At 51.7% G+C, this 20,292-nt stretch overlaps 2 protein-coding genes and 2 non-coding genes across 4 annotated transcripts in view; 1 reads left to right on the top strand and 3 right to left on the bottom strand.

Moving 5' to 3' along the window:
- The window catches only part of LOC144612348 (carbonic anhydrase 14-like), a 19,804-nt gene extending 17,236 nt beyond the window's left edge, over positions 1-2,568 (bottom strand). The window contains exon 1 of the mRNA XM_078431923.1: positions 2,559-2,568. Coding sequence (XP_078288049.1) covers positions 2,559-2,568 — 10 coding nt within the window. The remainder of the gene's footprint in view (positions 1-2,558) is intronic.
- A 6,692-nt stretch (positions 2,569-9,260) lies between these two features.
- Positions 9,261-12,105, top strand: mrps21 (mitochondrial ribosomal protein S21). Its single transcript, XM_078431867.1, has 2 exons — positions 9,261-9,399; positions 11,761-12,105. The coding sequence occupies exons 1-2, from the start codon at positions 9,317-9,319 to the stop codon at positions 11,939-11,941; spliced, it is 264 nt and encodes an 87-aa protein (XP_078287993.1). The 5' UTR covers positions 9,261-9,316; the 3' UTR covers positions 11,942-12,105.
- A 4,587-nt stretch (positions 12,106-16,692) lies between these two features.
- Positions 16,693-16,764, bottom strand: trnam-cau (transfer RNA methionine (anticodon CAU)). Its single transcript has one exon. It is a non-coding gene; the product is annotated as a tRNA-Met (tRNA).
- Positions 16,765-18,889: 2,125 nt separating this feature from the next.
- On the bottom strand, positions 18,890-18,961 carry trnam-cau (transfer RNA methionine (anticodon CAU)). Its single transcript has one exon. It is a non-coding gene; the product is annotated as a tRNA-Met (tRNA).
- Positions 18,962-20,292: the final 1,331 nt, after the last annotated feature.

Consider the following 20,292-nt stretch of genomic DNA (forward strand, 5'->3'; position numbering starts at 1 on the left):
GATAGCGGAGTCAGGGGGTATGGGGAGAAGGCAGGAAGGGCGTACTGATTGAGAATGATCAGCCATGATCACATTGAATGGCAGTGCTGGCTCGAAGGGCCGACTGGCCTCCTCCTGCACCTATTGTCTATTGTCTACACTTCAGTACAAGTGATTTCGATGGAGTGGTCTATCTTGCTCCGCTCTATTATCCTCGCTGCTGTCCCTGAATCTGCGGTACAGTAGTGCAGATGGTAGAGCCGCTGCCTTCCAGTGCCACAGGCCCGGCTTTGATCCTCACCTCAGGTGCTGTCCGTCCGTGTGGAGTTTGCATGTTGACTCTGCGACTGTGTGGGTTTCCTCCGGGCGCTCGGTTTCCTCCCACATCCCAAAGTCGGGCGGGTTTGTAGGTTAATCGGCCCCTCTGTAAAATTGCCCCGAGTGTGTCGGGAGTGGATGAGCAAATGGATAACAATGCACCAAGGGTGAATGGGTGATCAAATGTCAACGTGGACTTGGTGGGCCGAAGGGCTTGTTTCCATGCTGTATCTTTCAATCTTTCAACACCCCACAGGCTCTTAAGTTAGACACAAAATGCTGGAGTCACTCAGCAGGTCAGGCAGCATCTCTGGAGAGAAGGAACGGGTGACGTTTCAGGTTGAGACCCTTCTTCAGACTGTCACCAAAACGTCACCCATTCCTTCTCTCCAGAGATAATGCCTGACCCGCTGAGTTACTCCAGCATTTTGTGTCTACCTTCGATTTAAACCAGCATCATCTGCAGTTTTCTTCCCCCACAGGCTCTTAAGTTCTTTCAGAGCATGTTCATTGTTTGAAATGTAGACAGTGTGCCAGCTAACATGCACAGTTGGCTCCCACATATAGAAAATGACCTGATTAATCAAGTCTTTAATAGTTTTAATAAATATTTAATGCTCAAACAACAGACCAGGACACCAAGATAATTCCCCTTCATTCCTTTGAAACCGAGCCAGATGAGTGTTTATTTGTGGGAGAACAGAAAACACCTCAGCTTAGAATGAAGAGGAGGAGGAATTTCTTTAGCCAGAGGGTGGTGAATCTCCGAGACATCAGGAATTTTTAAATTTGAGATTTGATAGGTTCTTGATTACAGGCATGTGAGTGAGGCTAAAAAAAAGAGGAAAAGAGCTGAGAGCTTGCACAATGGAAGTCTCCCCGAAAATGTGGCACCCAGGAATTTCAAGCCTCTTTAAGTGCATTTCAAAGTAAAAACGGACATTACAAAATAATGTGAATATGTCACTGTATACTAATAATTTTTTTAGTATTTTTATTAATTTAGTTATATAATCTTGAACTTAAATGTAATATTTACTCATTACAGTTTCACCACTGATTTTCTGGCACTCTTGGTTCCAGAGCTTTGCTGGTTTATCCAGCCGGCCAAGGAAGTCGCTCGGCGATGGGGATAGACGTGCCGGCTCCAGCTGGGCTGGAGTTCCAGAGCCCCGGCCGCAGGTTGCAAATTCAACCCACCGATCGGCCGTGGAAGTCCTGATGAAGTCGAGATTGGCTGCCTTGCCCAGCCTGGGTGCCACATTTTCGGGGAGACTTCCAGGGCGGGGGTATTTGAAATGGGTTCTTGTAATTTTGTCAGTCTTTGGAGTGTGGGAGAAAACCAACGCGGTCATGGGGAGAACGTACAAACTCCGTACAGACAGCACCTGCAGTCGGGATTGAACCCGGCTCTCTGGCGCTGTCAAGTCAAGTCAAGTCAATTTTATTTGTATAGCACATTTAAAAACAACCCACGTTGACCAAAGTGCTGTACATCTGATTAGGTATTAAGGAAAAAAAATGAAACATACATTAGCACGCAAACAGTTCACAGCGCCTCCTCAATGAGCCTCAGACGCTAGGGAGTAGAAATAGGTTTTGAGCCTGGACTTAAAGGAGTCGATGGAGGGGGCAGTTCTGATGGGGAGAGGGATGCTGTTCCACAGTCTAGGAGCTGCAACCGCAAAAGCGCGGTCACCCCTGAGCTTAAGCCTGGACCGCGGGATAGTGAGTAGCCCCAAGTCGGCCGACCTGAGGGACCTGGAGTTAGAGAGGGGGGTTAGAAGATTTTTGATGTAGGAGGGGGATGTTTTGATGTTTAGTTTAGAGATACAGCGCGAAAACAGGCCCTTCGGCCCACCGCACATTAACACCATCCTACACACACTAGGGACAATTTTGCATTTGTACCAAGCCAATTTACCTACAAACCTGTACGTCTTTGGAGGGTGGGAGGAAACCGGAGCGCCCGGAGGAAAACCCACGCAGGTCACGGGAACAACGTACAAACTCCGTACAGACGGCGCCCGCAGTCAGGATCGAACCTGGGTCTCTGGCGCTGTGAGGCAGCGTGCTTGTTAAAAAAATTTAATCAAAAAATACTTTATTCAAGTAATAAATATCACTTACAAAACATCTTTTTTAACAAGCCCATCCGACATTTCCGGAGGTTACACATTCGATACAGGCATTCACTTAGACATTTACAGACATTAACCCAGTATCCCTTATTTGGAGGGGCGTCTCTCTCCACCACTCACTGCCTCCCATGTCCAGCAGCGGAAGGACCCTAGACTGTGGTCCTCCCCCACAGGGCCTTGGCGTTGGCTGCACCGAGCTTCAGTGCGTCCCTCAGCATGTACTCCTGCAGTCTGCAGTGGGCCAGTCGGCAACATTCCTTGACGGACAGCTCGCTCCGCTGGGAGGCCAACAAAGCTCCGGCAGACCAAAGAGCGTCTTTCACCGAGTTGATGACCTTTCAGCAGCACTCGATGTCAATCTCCGAATGCGTCCCTGGGAACAGTCCGTAGATCACAGAGTCCTCTGTGACGGAGCTGCTCGGAATGAATCGTGACAGGGACCCCTGCAGACCTCTCCAGACTCTCTTGGCAAATCCACACTCTGTGAAGAGGTGGGCCACCGTCTCCTCTCCGTAGCAGCCGTCCCGAGGGCAGCGTGCGCTGGTAGTGAGGTTCCGGCGGTGTGGGAAGGACCTGACTGGGAGGGCTCCCCTCACCACCAGCCAAGCCAGGTCTTGGTGCTTGTTGGTGAGTTCTGGCGATGAGGCATTTTGCCAGACAAGCTGGGCGGTCTGCTCTGGGAACCACGCCACAGGACCCATGGAGTCATTCCCCTGCAGGACGTTCCGTGCTGACCACTGCCCGATGGACTTGTGGTCAAAGGTGTTGGTCCGGAAGAACCTGTCCACAAACGACAGATGGTGCGGCAATGTCCAGCTGACTGGCACATTGCGTGGCATCTGTGCCAGGCCCATCCTTCGCTACACCGGGGACAGGTAGAACCTCAGCAGGTAGTGGCACTTGGTCCCCACGTGCCTTGGCTCTACGCTCCGCCTGATGCAGCCACACACGAAGGTGGCCATCAGGATGAGGGCGACGTTGGGTAAGATATAGAGCGGGAACAGGCCCTTTGGCCCACTGACTCCCCGTCGCCCAGCGACCCCCGCACACTAACACTATCCTACACACACTAGGGACAATTTTGCCAATTTACCTACAAACCTGCACGTCTTTGGAGGGTGGGAGGAAACCGGAGCGCCCGGAGGAAAACCCACGCAGGTCACGGGGAGAACGTACAAACTCCGTACAGACGGCGCCCGTGGTCAGGATCGAACCCGGGTCTCTGGCGCTGTGAGTCAGCAGCTCTACCCGCTGCTCCTCTGTCTTGTCCCCGTTGAGATTCAGCTTAAGTCCGAAGAAGGGCCCTGACCCGAAACGTCGCCGATCCATGTTCTCAAGAGATGCTGTCGGACCTGCTGTTACTCCAGCACTTTGTGTCTTTTCTTTTGTAAACCAGCGCCTGCCGTTCCTTGTGCCTTCTTTTAACATTACCCTAGAGACAGTAGTTGTAAAATGTGAGAATCATGGCTTCACAATCAGAATTAGAGTGATACAGTGTGGAAACAGGCCCTTCGGCCCAACTTGCCCATGCCGGCCAACATGTCCCAGCTACACTAGTCCCACCTGCCCGCGTTTGGCCCATATCCCTCCAAACCTTCCTACCCATGTACCTGTCTAACTGTTTCTTAAACGTTGGGATAGTCCCAGCCTCAACTACCTCCTCTGGCAGTTCGTTCCGTACACCCACCACCCTTTGTGAGAAAGAAGCTACCCCTCAGATTCCTATTAAATCTTTTCCCCTTCACCTTCAACCTATGTCCTCTGGTCCCCGATTCCCCTACTCTGGGCAAGAGACTCTGTGCGTCTACCCGATCTATTCCTCTCATGATTTTGTACACCTCTATAAGATCCCCCCCTCATCCTCCTGCGCTCCAAGGAATAGAGTCCCAGCCTGCTCAACCTCTCGCGAAAGCTCAGAGTCCAGTGCTTCTTAAACTCATTCACCGTTGAGTTGACACTCGTCCCTTCCTATCCAAACCACCCCATCCCCGGGCACTTTCCCCTTGCAACCGCACGAGATGCAACACCTGTCCCTTTACCTCCCCCCTCGACTCCATCCAAGGACCCAAACAGTCTTTCCGGGTGAGACAGAGGTTCACCTGCACCTCCTCCAACCTCATCGATTGCATCCGCTGCTCTAGATGTCAACTTATTTACATCGGCGAAACCAAGCGCAGGCTCGGCGATCGTTTCGCTCAACACCTGCGCTCGGTCCGCGTTGGCCAACCTGATCTCCCGGTGGCTGAGCACTTCAACTCCCCCTCCCACTCCCAGTCTGACCTTTCTATCATGGGCCTCCTCCAGTGCCATAGTGAGGCCCACCGGAAATTGGAGGAACAGCACCTCATATTTCGCCTGGGCAGCTTGCAGCCCAGCGGTATGAACATCGACTTCTCCAACTTTAGATAGTTCCTCTGTCCCTCTCTTCCCCTCCTCCTTCCCAGATCTCCCTCTATCTTCCTGTCTCCACCTATATCCTTCCTTTGTCCCGCCCCCCTGACATCAGTCTGAAGAAGGGTCTCGACCCGAAACGTCACACATTCCTTCTCTCCTGAGATGCTGCCTGACCTGCTGAGTTTTAGTTTAGATTTAGTTTAAGTTTTGTTTTAGATACAGCGCGGAAACAGGCCCTTTCGGCCCACCGGGTCCGCGCCGACCAGCGATCCCCGCACACTAACACTAACCTACACCCATTAGGGCCAATTTTTACATTTACCAAGCCAATTAACCTACAAACCCGCACGTCTTTGGAGTGCGGGAGGAAACCGAAGATCTCGGGGAAAACCCACGCGGGTCACGGGGAGAACGCACAAACTCCGTACAGACGGCGCCCGTGGTCGGGATCGAACCCGGGTCTCCGGCGCTGCATTCGCTGTAAGGCAGCAACTCTACCACTGCACCACCGTGATCGCCTAGTTACTCCAGCATTTTCTGTCTACCAGTTTAAGAAGCACTGGCTCAGACCCTCTAGTCCTGGCAACATCCTCGTAAATCTTCTCCGAACCCTTTCCAGCTTGACATCTTTCCTGTAACCTGGTGCCCAGACCTGAACACAAATATTCTCTGTACCCTTTCCTGATCTGTTCGTCTCGTGATTTTATACACTTCTCTGTTTAATACCCTCCTCGAGGTTCCTATTAAATCTTTATTCACCCCCCCCCCCCCCTTCATATCCATCTAAACATATCGTGTCTAAAGGTGAGGGGTTGAGTTGAGTTGAGTTGAGTTGCAGGGTGACTTGGACAGGTTGTGTGAGTGGGCGGATGCATGGCAGATGCAGTTTAAGGTGGATAAGTGTGAGGTTATCCACTTTGGTGGTAAGAATAGGAAGGCAGATTACTATCTGAATGGTGTCAAGATAGGAAAAGGGGACGTACAATGAGATCTGGGTGTCCTAGTGCATCAGTCACTGCAGGTACAGCAGGCAGTGAAGAAAGCCAATGGAATGTTGGCCTTCATAACAAGAGGAGTTGAGTATAGGAGCAAAGAGGTCCTTCTGCAGTTGTACAGGGCCCTAGTGAGACCGCACCTGGAGTACTGTGTGCGGTTTTGGTCTCCAAATTTGAGGAAGGATATTCTTACTATTGAGGGCGTGCAGCGTAGGTTTACTAGGTTAATTCCCGGAATGGCGGGACTGTCATATGTTGAAAGACTGGAGCGACTAGGCTTGTATACACTGGAATTTAGAAGGATGAGATGGGATCTTATCGAAACATATGATGGGGCACAGGGATTGGTCCAGACCATCGAACCCTCTGATTGGTAGATGAGGTGAGGTGGTGCGCAGGTAAAGGAACCAAAGAGTCTGGTTTAGAACTCCGAGAGAGACAGGAAGATTTATGGTTGTCTGTCGTTTAGTGCGTTGGTTTTATCACGGTTGTTAGTCTTACAATAAACGTCTACCTCAACGCACATCGCCTTACGACACGCCATAGTGGTGACCCCGACGTGATGTGGGGGTACAGGGAGGGGGTGTCTTCCAGGCGCTGAGCCTCCGCGAGCTCCTGGAAATCCACCCCGGAACTTACCTCGGCAACCGGGGAAACCGCCGGTCTGGACAGGGCATCCGCCACGGCGTTTAGTTTTCCCGCAATGTGCCGAACGTCGGTGGTAAATTCCGAAACGAAAGTGAGGTGTCTCTGCTGGCGGGCCGACCACGGATCGGAAACCTTCAAAAAAGCAAACGTCAGTGGCTTGTGGTCAGTGAAGGCCACGAAAAAGCGACCCTCTAAAAAATAGCGAAAATGACGGATCGCCAGGTAGAGGGCCAGGAGTTCCCGATCAAAGGCACTGTAAGCTATCTCGGGGCGAGTGAGCTGGCAGCTGAAAAACGCCAAAGGGTGCCAGAGGCCGTTAACCTGCTGTTCTAAGACGCCCCCCACCGCCACGCCGGAGGCATCGACGGTGAGGGCGGTGGGGGCAGAGGAGCGCGGGTGGACGAGCATGGTGGCGTTCGCGAGGGCCAGCTTGGCCGCCGCGAAAGCCGCGTCGGCAGCAGGGGACCACACGAGCTCGGTGGGGTTACCCGCGAGGCATTGGAAAAGGGGGCGCATGATCCGGGCTGCCGCCGGGACGAACCGGTGGTAAAAATTCACCATGCCTACAAACTCTTGTAACCCTTTGATAGTGTCGGGGCGGGGAAAAGAGCGGATAGCAGCCACCTTCTCGGGCAAGGGAACGGCACCGGCCTGTGTGATCCGATGACCCAGGAAATCGACTGAGGACAGTCCGAATTGGCATTTGGACGGGTGTAGGATCAGACCGTGGTCCTGCAACCTTTGGAATATGGAGCGCAGGTGGGACCGGTGTTCGTGAGTCGACCGACTTGCCACGAGAATATCGTCCAGATAGATGAACACAAAAGGCATACCCCGACCCACATGATCCATGAGGCGTTGAAACGCCTGGGCGGCGTTTTTGTGGCCGAAAGGCATCCACAGCCACTCAAAAAGCCCGAACGGGGTGATCGTGGCGGTCTTAGGGATGTCTGCAGGGCGAACCGGGATCTGGTGATACCCTCGGACTAAGTCCAGTTTTGAGAATACCGTGGCACCCTCCAGGCTGGCAGAAAAATCCTGAATATTCGGGATCGGGTATCGGTCAGCCGTGGTGCTGGCGTTCAGACGTCGGTAATCGCCACACGGTCTCCATCCCCCAGATGCTTTTGGGACCATGTGTAACGGTGAGGCCCACGGGCTGACCGACCGGGGCGCCCAATTCACCTCGTCCCTGTGGGTGGCTCTGACTCAGCTGTGCGGGTCCCGATTACAGCAAACCACCGCCTATCACCCCCAGGCCAACGGGATGGTGGAGCGGTTCCACAGGCAGCTTAAAGCGTCCCTCACTGCCCGCCTGTCCGGCCCCGACTGGGCCGACCAGCTCCCATGGGTTCTCCTGGGTATCCGCACGGCTCCGAAGCACGATCTCGGAGCTTCCTCGGCAGACCTGGTCTATGGCTCGCCCCTGCGAGTACCAGGCGACGTTCTCCCCCAATGTTCCACCCCCCCCCTCCCTCCATGCCAGCACTCTTAGCTTCACTCCGAGCGCGGGTGGGGTCCCTGGCCCCGGTCCCTGCTTCTCGTCACGGGATCCCCCTTCACATGTCCCGGCGGCCTTGGGCGACTGTGAGTTTGTGTTCCGGCGCATCGATGCCCACCGTCCCCCGTTCCGGCCGGTTTACCAGGGTCCGTTCAGGGTAGTGAAGAAAGGCACAATCACCTTCACGTTGGAAGTGGGCACACGACAGGAGGTCGTCTCGGTGTCCCGCCTCAAGCCTGCCTATTTAGACCCAGACCAGCCCGTCACAGCGGCTCAACCTCCTCGCCGGGGCCGACCTCCGGCCACGGCTCCCGTACAGCAGTTTTCCCCCTCGCTGCCCCCGTTCCCCCGGTCGCCTTGCCACTGCTCCGGCTCCGTCAGTTTCCCTTCCTCCCGCGGTGCCGGCTACCCCGTCCCCACCCCCGGTGGGGCCTCCCTCTCCTCTCCGCACCCGCTCCGGTCGGGTGGTCCGGGCACCTGCCCGGTACCGCGCCGAGGGTTCTGGGGGGGGGGGGGGTCATGTAGGGGCACAGGGATTGGCCCAGACCATCGAACCCTCTGATTGGTAGATGAGGTGAGGTGGTGCGCAGGTAAAGGAACCAAAGAGTCTGGTTTAGAACTCTGAGAGAGACAGGAAGATTTATGGTTGTCTGTCGTTTAGTGCGTTGGTTTTGTCACGGTTGTTAGTCTTACAATAAACGTCTACCTCAACGCACATCGCCTTACGACACGCCATACATATAAGATTATTAAGGGGTTGGACACGTTAGAGGCAGGAAACATGTTCCCAATGTTGGGGGAGTCCAGAACAAGGGGCCACAGTTTAAGAATAAGGGGTCGGCCATTTAGAACGGAGACGAGGAAAAACTTTTTGAGTCAGAGAGTTGTGAATCTGTGGAATTCTCTGCCTCAGAAGGCAGTGGAGGCCAATTCTCTGAATGCATTCAAGAGAGAGCTAGATAGAGCTCTTAAGGATAGCGGAGTCAGGGGGTATGGGGAGAAGGCAGGAACGGGGTACTGATTGAGAATGATCAGCCATGATCACATTGAATGGCGGTGCGTACAGGCTCGAAGGGCTGAATGGCCTCCTCCTGCACCTATTGTCTATTGAGTTGAAGGGGTTGCAGTGAGCAGGCTGGGGTAGGAACGGTGGGGGCTCCGGAACCTTTATCTAGGGTTCCGGGGATCCACGGGGAGGGGGGAAGGGGGAAGGGGGATGGGGGATGCAGAATGCAGACGGACCGGGGATGGGGAGGGGGGAAGCAGACGGACCGGGGATGGGGAGGGGGGATCCGGACGGACCGGGGCCGGCGGTCCGTCGCGCTTTGCCTTCCGCCAAGATGGCGGCTCACGCCCGGTTCGTGGCGCGGACGGTGATGGTTCGCGGCGGCGACGTGGAGGCGGCGGCCCGGAGCCTGGGCCGGTGAGGCCGGGGGGGGGGGGGGGGGGGAGAGGGAGTGGTAGAGGAGAGAGGAGAGGGGGGGGGGTGGAAATGGGAGAGAGGGGAGGGATGGATGGAAGGGGAGAGGAGACGAAAGAGTGGAGGGGAGGAGAAGGAAGAGCGGGGTGGGATAGGGAGGAGGTGAAGAGGGGAAAGGGGAAGGAGGAGGAGAGAGGGGGGGGGAGAGGAGAAAGAAGAGAGGGAGAGAAAATAGGGGAGGGTGGGTGGGTGGAGAGGAGGGAGGAGGGGAGGGAATGGGAAAGGGAAAAGGGGGAGGAGTGGAGGGGTGGAGAGAGAAGAGGGGAGGGGAAGGAGGGGGTGGGGTAAAGAAGAGGAGAAGAGGGAGGGATGGATGGAGGGTGGAAAGATAGACAATAGACAATAGATGCAGGAGGAGGCCATTCAGCCCTTCGAGCCAGTACGCACCGCCATTCAATGCGATCATGGCTGATCACTCTCAATCAGTACCCCGTTCCTGCCTTCTCCCCATACCCCCTCGCTCCGCTATCCTTAAGAGCTCTATCCAGCTCTCTCTTGAAAGCATCCAACGAACTGGCCTCCACTGCCTTCTGATGCAGAGAATTCCACACCTTCACCACTCTCTGACTGAAAAAGTTCTTCCTCATCTCCGTTCTAAATGGCCTACCCCTTATTCTTAAACTGTGGCCCCTTGTTCTGGACTCCCCCAACATTGGGAACATGTTTCCTGCCTCTAATGTGTCCAATCCCCTAATTATCTAAGATCCCCCCTCATTCTTCTAAATTCCAGTGTATACAAGCCTAATTGCTCCAGCCTTTCAACATACGACAGTCCCGCCATTCCGGGAATCAACCTAGTGAACCTACGCTGCACGCCCTCCATAGCAAGAATATCCTTCCTCAAATTTGGAGACCAAAACTGCACACAGTACTCCAGGTGCGGTCTCACCAGGGCCCGGTACAACTGTAGGAGGACCTCTTTGCTCCTATGCTCAACTCCTCTTGTTACGAAGGCCAACATTCCATTGGCTTTCTTCACTGCCTGCTGTACCTGCATGCTTCCTTTCAGTGACTGATGCACTAGGACACCCAGATCTCGTTGAACATCCCCTCTTCCTAACTTGATGAGATGAAAGAGTGGAGAGGGGGAGAGGGAGGAGTGGAGGAGGGAAGAGGGGTGGGTGAGGGGGAGGAGGTGGGAGAAGGGGTGGGAGGGAAGGGGGAAAGAGGAGATAGGAGGGGAGAGGAGAGAGGGAACAAATGAGGGGGAGGAGGGAGGTGGGGAGAAAAATGGGACAAGAGGGAAGGCGGAAAGTGGAGGGGAAGGGCAATAGGGATGAAAGATTGGATGGGGAGAGAGGAGGGAGAGAAAAATGGTAGGGGAAAAGGAGGGAGGGGGAGGAAAGAGGAGGGAGTGGAGGGATATGGATCACGTGCAGGCAGAGGAGATTTAGTCTAACATGGCATCATGTTCAGCACGGACATTTTGGGCCGAAAGGGTCTGTTCCTGTGCTGTACTGTTCCGTGTTCTAAGAGGCTTTTAGATATGCAGGGAATGGAGGGACAAAGGAACATAGAAAATTGGTGCAGGAGGAGGCCTTTTGGCCCTTCGAGCTAGCATCGCCATTCATTGTGATCGCGGCTGATCATCCACAATCAGTAACCCGTGCCTGCCTTCTCCCCATATCCCTTGATTCCGCTAGCCCCAGGAGAGCTCTATCTAACTGATATAGGAATTATGTGAGGACAGAGGAGATTAGTTTAACTTGGAATTGTGCCCAGCATGGACATTATGGGCTGAAGGGCCTGTCCCTGTGCTGAAGGTAGGCACATAAAGCTGAGGGGTAACTCAGCGGGTCAGGCAGCATCTCTGGAGAGAAGGAATGGGCGACGTTTCGGGTCGAGACCCTTCTGTTCTGTTTTCAGAGGCTTCTAGATATGCAGGGAAATGGATACATTAATAACTTGGATGAAGGGATTAAAAGTACCATTAGCAAATTTGCAGATGATACAAAGCTGGGTGGTAGTGTGAACTGTGAGGAAGATGCTATGAGGCCAATTCTCTGAATGCATTCAAGAGAGAGCTAAATAGAGCTCTTAAGGATAGCGGAGTCAGGGGGTATGGGGAGAAGGCAGGAGCGGGGTACTGATTGAGGATAATCAGCCATGATCACATTGAATGGCGGTGCTGGCTCGAAGGGCCGAATGGCCTCCTCCTGCACCTATTGTCGATTGTCTGTTATGGATGGCATGAGGAGACTGGTTTAACTTTGCGCTGTGTACAGCACGGACACTGCGGGCCGAAGGGCCCTGTCCTCCCCCCCCCCCTGTACTGATCCACGCGGTGTGCTACCCGTTCTGCAGGATCCTGAGCACGGACGGCATTGTGGACGAGGTGAGGCGGCGGAGGTACTACGAGAAGCCGTGCCGCAAGCGCATCCGGGAGAACTACGAGAACTGCCGGCGCGTCTACAACGTCGAGATGGCCCGCAAACTCGCCTTCCTCATGAGATCTAACCGCCAGGACCCCTGGCTGGGATGTTAACTACCACCCCCAGCCCACCCCACCCCACCCGGCTGCCCGACCAAGTCCCAGGGGTGAGGGGGTGAACGGTAGCGGTAAACCTCACCACCGCGCCTTTTCTCCTTAACACGAGTCACTCCACCAGTCCGACTGTCTGCATTCCCCTTCTCAATAAACCGACTGATACTCAAAATTCTAGCACATTGTTTTCCTTTAACCTGTTCAGTGACCCCCCCCCCCCACCACCGATTATTATGCTCGGGTCTTGGCCGATAGTGGAGAGAATTCTCTTTCTGCATCTCGTGGGGGGGAAAAGGGTCTCGACCCCAAATGCCGCCCATTCCTTCTCTCCAGAGATGCTTGCTGCCTGTCCCGCTGAGTTACTCCAGCTCCAGCATTTCTTGTCTTATCTTCGAAAGGGGTGGGGGGGATAGATAAACTTGGCAGTGAACAGATTAATCCCGAAGATCGACACAAAATGCTGGAGTAACTCAGCGGGACAGACAGCATCTCTGGGGAGAAGGATATATAAGAAAATAACTGCAGATGCTGGTACAAATCGAAGGTATTTATTCACAAAATGCTGGAGTAACTCAGCAGGTCAGGCAGCATCTCGGGAGAGAAGGAATGGGTGACGTTTCGGGTCGAGACCCTTCTTCAGACTGATGTCAGGGGGGCGGGACAAAGGAAGGATATAGGTGGAGACAGGAAGATAGAGGGAGATCTGGGAAGGAGGAGGGGAAGAGAGGGATTGAGGAACTATCTAAAGTTGGAGAAGTCGATATTCATACCACTGGGCTGCAAGCTGCCGAGGCGAAATATGAGGTGCTGTTCCTCCAATTTCCCGTGGGCCTCACTATGGCACTGGAGGAGGCCCATGACAGAAAGGTCAGACTGGGAGTGGGAGGGGGAGTTGAAGTGCTCGGCCACCGGGAGATCAGTTTGGTCAATGCGGACCGAGCGCAGGTGTTCAGCGAAGAGATCGCCGAGCCTGCGCTTGGTTTCGCTGATGTAAATAAGTTGACATCTAGAGCAGCGGATGCAATAGATGAGGTTGGAGGAGGTGCAGGTGAACCTTTGTCTCACCTGGAAAGACTGTTTGGGTCCTTGGATGGAGTTGAGGGGGGAGGTAAAGGGACAGGTGTTGCATCTGGGGAGAAGGAATGGATGACGTTTCGGGTCGAGACCCTTCTTCTGACTGGTTAGGGATAAGGGAAACGAGAGATATCGACGGCGATGTGGAGACATAAAGAACAATGAATAAAAGATACGCAAAAATGTAACGATGATAAGCAGCCACAGCCAGACATAAAAATAGCTTTTTTTCCCACGAGTGGCAGTTCTTCTCAATAACCAAAGTCTGTATTTTCTTTTTTGCTCTGGTTTATTTTATAGACAATAGAAAATAGGTGCAGGAGAAGGCCATTCGGCCCCTCGAGCCAGCACCGCCATTCAATGAGATCATGGCTGATCATTCTCAATCAGTACCCCGTTCCTGCTTTCTCCCCATACCCCTGACTCCGCTATCCTTAAGAGCTCTATCTAGCTCTCTCTTGAATGTATTCAGAGAATTGGCCTCCACTGCCCTCTGAGGCAGAGAATTCCACAGATTCACAACTCTCTGACTAAAAAAGTTTTTCCTCATCTCTGTTTTAAATGGCCTACCCCTTATTCTTAAACTGTGGCCCCTGGTTCTGGACTCCCCCAACATTGGGAACATGTTTCCTGCCTCTAACGTGTCCAACCCCTTAATAATTTTATACGTTTCGATAAGATCCCCTCTCATCCTTCTAAATTCCAGTGTATACAAACCTAGTCGCTCCAGTCTTTCAATGACAGTCCCGCCATTCCGGGAATTAACCTAGTAAACCTACGCTGCACGCCCTCAATAGCAAGAATATCCTTCCTCAAATTTGGAGACCAAAACTGCACACAGTACTCCAGGTGCGGTCTCACTAGGGCCCTGTACAACTGCAGAAGGACCTCTTTGCTCCTATACTCAACTCCTCTTGTTATGAAGGCCAACATTCCATTCCATTTCACCCACATGTTTAGACCGTAATGTTGTACCCTTATAGTTTTGATGTGTTTATGCTTTATTCTTAATTGTTAACTGTACGTTTGTGTTGTCATTTGTGAGCGGAGCACCAAGGCACATTCCTTGTATGTGCACATACTTGCCCAATAAACTTATTCATTCATTCATTCATTCATAGCACGCAACAAAACAAGCTTTTCACTGTACCTCGGTACACGTGACAATAAACTAACCTACCCACTCTATAGCGGCCCTGACATCCCGTGTATTCAGAAACTGCAGGTGCTGGTTTAAACCGAAGATAGATACAAAATGCTGGAGAAACTCATCGGAACAGGTAGCATCTCTGGAGAGAAGGAATGGGTGATCTGTCTGAAGAAGGGTCTCAACCCGAAATGTCACCCTTCTCTTCTGAGATGCTGCCTGTCCCGCTGAGTTACTCCAGCATTTTGTGTCTACCTTCGATTTAATTCAGCATCTGCCATGATCACTTTGAATGGCGGTGCTGGCTCGACGGGCCGAATGGCCTACTCCTGCACCTATTGTCTATTGTCTATCTGCAGTTCTTTTCTGCATATTTAATTGGACTTTATCTCGCACTAAACATCTTGTCTTTCCGCTGACTGGTTAGAACGCAAGCAAAAAGCTTTTCGCTGTACCTCGGTAGGCGTGACAATAAAAACGAAACTATCAGAGAGCACAGACTCAGAATAAAAGGACGTACCTTTAGAAAGGAGATTAGGAGGAATTTCTTTAGCCAGAGGGCTAAAGTATAGTTCCCTTCAGCACCATTGATGCAGGCTGGAGCAGGCGATCTGGGGACACAGGGTAAAAGTCAAGAGTGTTTTATTGTCACATGTGTCGAAACACAACGATAGAATTCTTGCCAGCAACAGCACAACAGGATTGTAAGTTGCCAACTCTGCTATCTGCCCTCTGAGAATCACCTGTGGCCTTTGGACTGCAGGGCCGGAAGAATGGCGTCACGGTGGCGCAGCGGTAGAGTTGCTGCCTTACAAGTGCTTACAACGCCGGAGACCCTGGTTCGATACCGACTATGGGCGCTGTCTGCACGGAGTTTTCACGTTCTCTCTGCGACCTCGTGGGTTTTCTCCGGGTGTTCCGGTTTCCTCCCACACCCCAAAGACGTGCAGGTTTGTAGGTTAATTGGCTTGGTGTAAGTGTTAAATTGTCCCAAGTGTGTGTAGGATAGTGTTAGTGTGCGGGGATCGCTGGTCGGCGTGGACTCGGTGGGCCGAAGGGTCTGTTTACACGCTGTATCTCTGAACTAAACTAAACTTTGCCTCTAGTCGGAGAAAATGCAGGGGGGAAAAAAGTGCAAGAGTGACACCAAGGTAGTTTGGAAGATCTGGAAGTACATCTTTTTAATACAGAAACATAGAAAATAGATGCAGGAGGAGACCATTTGGCCCCTCGAGCCAGCACCGCCATTCATTGTGATCACGGCTGATCATCTACAATCAGTAACCCGTGCCTGCCTTCTCCCCAAATCCCTTGACTCCACTAGCCCCTAGAGCTCTATCTAACTCTCTTTTAAATTCATCCAGTGAATTGGCCTCCACTACCCTCTGTGCCAGAGAATTCCACAACTTCACAACAAATTCTCTGGGTGAAAAAGTTTCTTCTCACCTCAGTTTTAGAAACATAGACATAGAAACATAGAAAATAGGTGCAGGAGTAGGCCATTCGGCCCTTCGAGCCTGCACCGCCATTCAATATGATCATGGCTGATCATCCCACTCAGTCTCCTGTACCTGCCTTCTCTCCATTCCCGCTGATTCCTTTAGCCACAAGGGCCACATCTAACTCCCTCTTAAATATAGCCAATGAACTGGCCTCAACTACCTTCTGTGGCAGAGAATTCCACAGACTCACCACTCTCTGTGTGAAAAAAATAATTCCCATCTCGGTCCTAAAAGACTTCCCCCTTATCCTTAAACTGTGACCCCTTGTTCCGGACTTCCCCAACATCGGGAACAATCTTCCTGCATCTAGCCTGTCCAACCCCTTAAGAATTTTGTAAGTTTCTATAAGATCCCCCCTCAATCTTCTAAATTCCAGCGAGTACAAGCCGAGTCTATCCAGTCTTTCTTCATATGAAAGTCCTGCCATCCTAGGAATCAATCTGGTGAACCTTCTCTGTACTCCCTCTATGGCAAGAATGTCTTTCCTCAGATTGGGAGACCAAAACTGTACGCAATACTCCAGGTGTGGTCTCACCAATGCCCTGTACAACTGCAGCAGAACCTCCCTGCTCCTATACTCAAATCCACTCGCTATGAATGCCAACATACCATTCGCTTTCTTCACTGCCTGCTGCACCTGCATGCCTACTTTCAATGACTGGTGGTTTTAAATGGCCTCCCCTTTATTCTTAGACTGTGTGTGGCCCCTGGTTCTGGACTCCCCCAACATTGGGAACATTTTTCTTGCATCTTGCTTGTCCAGTCCTTTTATAATTTTATACGTCTCTATAAGATCCCCTCTCATCCTTCTAAACTCCAGTGAATACAAGCCCTAGTCTTTCCAATCTTTCCTCATATGATTTGCATAAGTGGATAAAAAAGACATTTAAAAGATTTTACAGATTAAAAAATATATATATATATCTGCCAAATTACAAGCACATTTGTCAATTCATTGCATTATTAATTAATTACAAACGGTATGAACACACTTTTCCAAATTAAAGATTAGTCTAATAAAAAACAGCTAGCAGAGGATGGTTTCGATCCATCGACCTCTGGGTTATGGGCCCAGCACGCTTCCGCTGCGCCACTCTGCTCAGGTTGAGGTTCTGGTGGAATGGATGGCATGAGGAGACTGGTTTAACTTTGCGCTGTGTACAGCACGGACACTGCGGGCCGAAGGGCCCTGTCCCGTTCTCCCCTCCCCCATGTACTGCTACCCGTTCCGCAGGATCCTGAGCACGGACGGCATTGTGGACGAGGTGAGGCGGCGGAGGTACTACGAGAAGCCGTGCCGCAAGCGCATCCGGGAGAACTTCGAGAGCTGCCGGCGCCTCTAGAACGTCGAGATGGCCCGCAAACTCACCTTCCTCATGAGATCTAACCGCCAGGACCCCTGGCTGGGCTGTTAACTACCACCCCCAGCCCACCCCACCCCACCCGGCTGCCCGACCAAGTCCCAGGGGTGAGGGGGTGAACGGTAGCGGTAAACCTCACCACCGCGCCTTTTCTCCTTAACACGAGTCACTCCACCAGTCCGACTGTCTGCATTCCCCTTCTCAATAAACCGACTGATACTCAAAATTCTAGCGCCTTGTTTTCCTTTAACCTGTTCAGTGACACCCCCCCCACCCCCACCACCGATTATTATGCTCGGGTCTTGGCCGATAGTGGAGAAAATTCTCTTTCTGCATCCCGTGGGGGGGAAAAAGCGTCTCGACCCGAAACGCCGCCCATTCCTTCTCTCCAGTGGGCCGAAGGGTCTGTTTACACGCTGTGTCTCTGAACTAAACAAAACTTTGCCTCTAGTCGGAGAAAATGCAGGGGGGGGGGAAAGTGCAAGAGTGACACCAAGGTAGTTTGGAAGATCTGGAAGTACATCTTTTTAATATAGAAACATAGAAAATAGATGCATGAGAAGGCCATTTGGCCCTTCGAGCCAGCACCGCCATTCATTGTGATCACGGCTGATCATCTACAATCAGTAACCCGTGCCTGCCTTCTCCTCAAATCCCTTGACTCCACTAGCCCCTAGAGCTCTATCTAACTCTCTTTTAAATTCATCCAGTGAATTGGCCTCCACTGCCCTCTGTGGCAGAGAATTCCACAACTTCACAACAAATTCTCTGGGTGAAAAAGTTTCTTCTCACCTCAGTTTTAGAAATATAGACATAGAAACATAGAAAATAGGTGCAGAAGGAGGCCATTCGGCCCTTCGAGCCTGTATGCACCGCCATTCAATATGATCATGGCTGATCATCCAACTCAGTATCCCGTACCTGCCTTCTCTCCATACCCCCTGATCCCTTTAGCCACAAGGGCCACATCTAACTCCCTCTTAAATATAGCCAATGAACTGGCCTCAACTACCTTCTGTGGCAGAGAATTCCACAGATTCACCACTCTCTGTGTGAAAAAAAACTTTCTCATCTCAGTCCTAAAAGACTTCCCCCTTATCCTTAAACTGTGACCCCTTGTTCTGGACTTCCCCAACATCGGGAACAATCTTCCCGCATCTAGCCTGTCCAACCCCTTAAGAATTTTGTAAGTTTCTATAAGATCCCCCCTCAATCCTCTAAATTCCAGCGAGTACAAGCCGAGTCTATCCAGTCTTTCTTCACATGAAAGTCCCGCCTTCCCAGGAATCAATCTGGTGAACCTTCTCTGTACTCCCTCTATGGCAAGAATGTCTTTCCTCAGATTGGGAGACCAAAACTGTACGCAATACTCCAGGTGTGGTCTCACCAATGCCCTGTACAACTGCAGCAGAACCTCCCTGCTCCTATACTCAAATCCCCTCGCTATGAATGCCAACATACCATTCGCTTTCTTCACTGCCTGCTGCACCTGCATGCCTACTTTCAATGACTGGTGGTTTTAAATGGCCTCTGTGTGTGGCCCCTGGTTCTGGACTCCCCCAACATTGGGAACATTTTTCCTGCATCTTGCTTGTCCAGTCCTTTTATAATTTTATACGTCTCTATAAGATCCCCTCTCATCCTTCTAAACTCCAGTGAATACAAGCCCTAGTCTTTCCAATCTTTCCTCATATGATTTGCACAGTGGATAAAAAAAACATTTAAAAGATTTTACAGATTAAAAAAATATATATATATATCTGCCAAATTACAAGCACATTTGTCAATTCATTGCATTATTAATTATTTACAAACTGTATGAACACACTTTTCCAAATTAAAGATGAGTCTAATAAAACACAGCTAGCAGAGGATGGTTTCGATCCATCGACCTCTGGGTTATGGGCCCAGCACGCTTCCGCTGCGCCACTCTGCTCACGTCAGGGTTGATCATCTACAATCAGCAACCCATGCAGAGAATTCCACAACCTCACAACAAATTCTCTGGGTGTAAAAGTTTCTTCTCACCTCAGTTTTAGAAACATAGAAAATAGGTGCAGGAGTAGGCCATTCGGCCCTTCGAGCCTGTATGCACCGCCATTCAATATGATCATGGCTGATCATCCATCTCAGTATCCCGTACCTGCCTTCTCTCCATACCCCCTGATCCCTTTAGCCACAAGGGCCACATCTAACTCCCTCTTAAATATAGCCAATGAACTGGCCTCAACTACCTTCTGTGGCAGAGAATTCCACAGATTCACCACTCTCTGTGTGAAAAAAACTTTCCCATCTCGGTCCTAAAAGACTTCCCCCTTATCCTTAAACTGTGTGACCCCTTGTTCTGGACTTCCCCAACATCGGGAACAATCTTCCTGCATCTAGCCTGTCCAACCCCTTAAGAATTTTGTAAGTTTCTATAAGATCCCCCCTCAATCTTCTAAATTCCAGCGAGTACAAGACGAGACTATCCAGTCTTTCTTCACGTGAAATTCCTGCCATCCCAGGAATCAATCTGGTGAACCTTCTCTGTACTCCCTCTATGGCAAGAATGCCTTTCCTCAGATTAGGAGACCAAAACTGTAGATCAGTGCATGTTCCTTTAACTGGTAAACTGGCTCCCGTTGTCGGACTGGAGGGATGCCGGGGAACCAAAGGTAGAGAAGTGGCGGCGAAGCTTCCCGATGACGGCAGCAGACGTGAGGGACGGCAGCAGGTCCACCTCGAACCAGCTGGAGTAGGAGTCCACCAGGACCAGGTAGTGTTTGCCACGCCACTCGAAAATGTCGGCGGCAACAGCCATCCACGGCAACTCGGGAGCCGGCTGCTGCAGTACGAGCTCACCTGCTCCTCAACCTGGCTGGTCCGGAGGCAATGGAACGATATGCTTCGTTCGATTTCGTCCCTCCGGAGGACCGCGACGACCCGGTATGTCTCATGGCCAAGTTCACTGCCCTGTGTGATATACCCACCAATAACATTATCGAGCGTTTTAACTTTTTCACGCGTCGTCAGGCTCCTGGGGAGCACGTTGACACCTTCATTGCTTCTTTGAGGCATATGGCTCGGAGGTGCCGCCTTGAAAAGATCACACCCGACGAGATGATCAGGGACGTCCTGGTCAACGGTCTCCTAAACTGCAAGCTACGTGACGAGCTCCTGATGAAGCCTGACCTGTCGCTAAAGGACGCCGTGCATGCTGCACGCATGGCTTCTGCTGTTGCCTCAGTATCTCGGCCGGCGTCCCATGACATAAATTTCACCGGA

Source organism: Rhinoraja longicauda, chromosome 44 (assembly GCF_053455715.1).
Source record: "Rhinoraja longicauda isolate Sanriku21f chromosome 44, sRhiLon1.1, whole genome shotgun sequence".
Classification (NCBI taxonomy): Eukaryota; Metazoa; Chordata; class Chondrichthyes; order Rajiformes; family Arhynchobatidae; genus Rhinoraja; species Rhinoraja longicauda.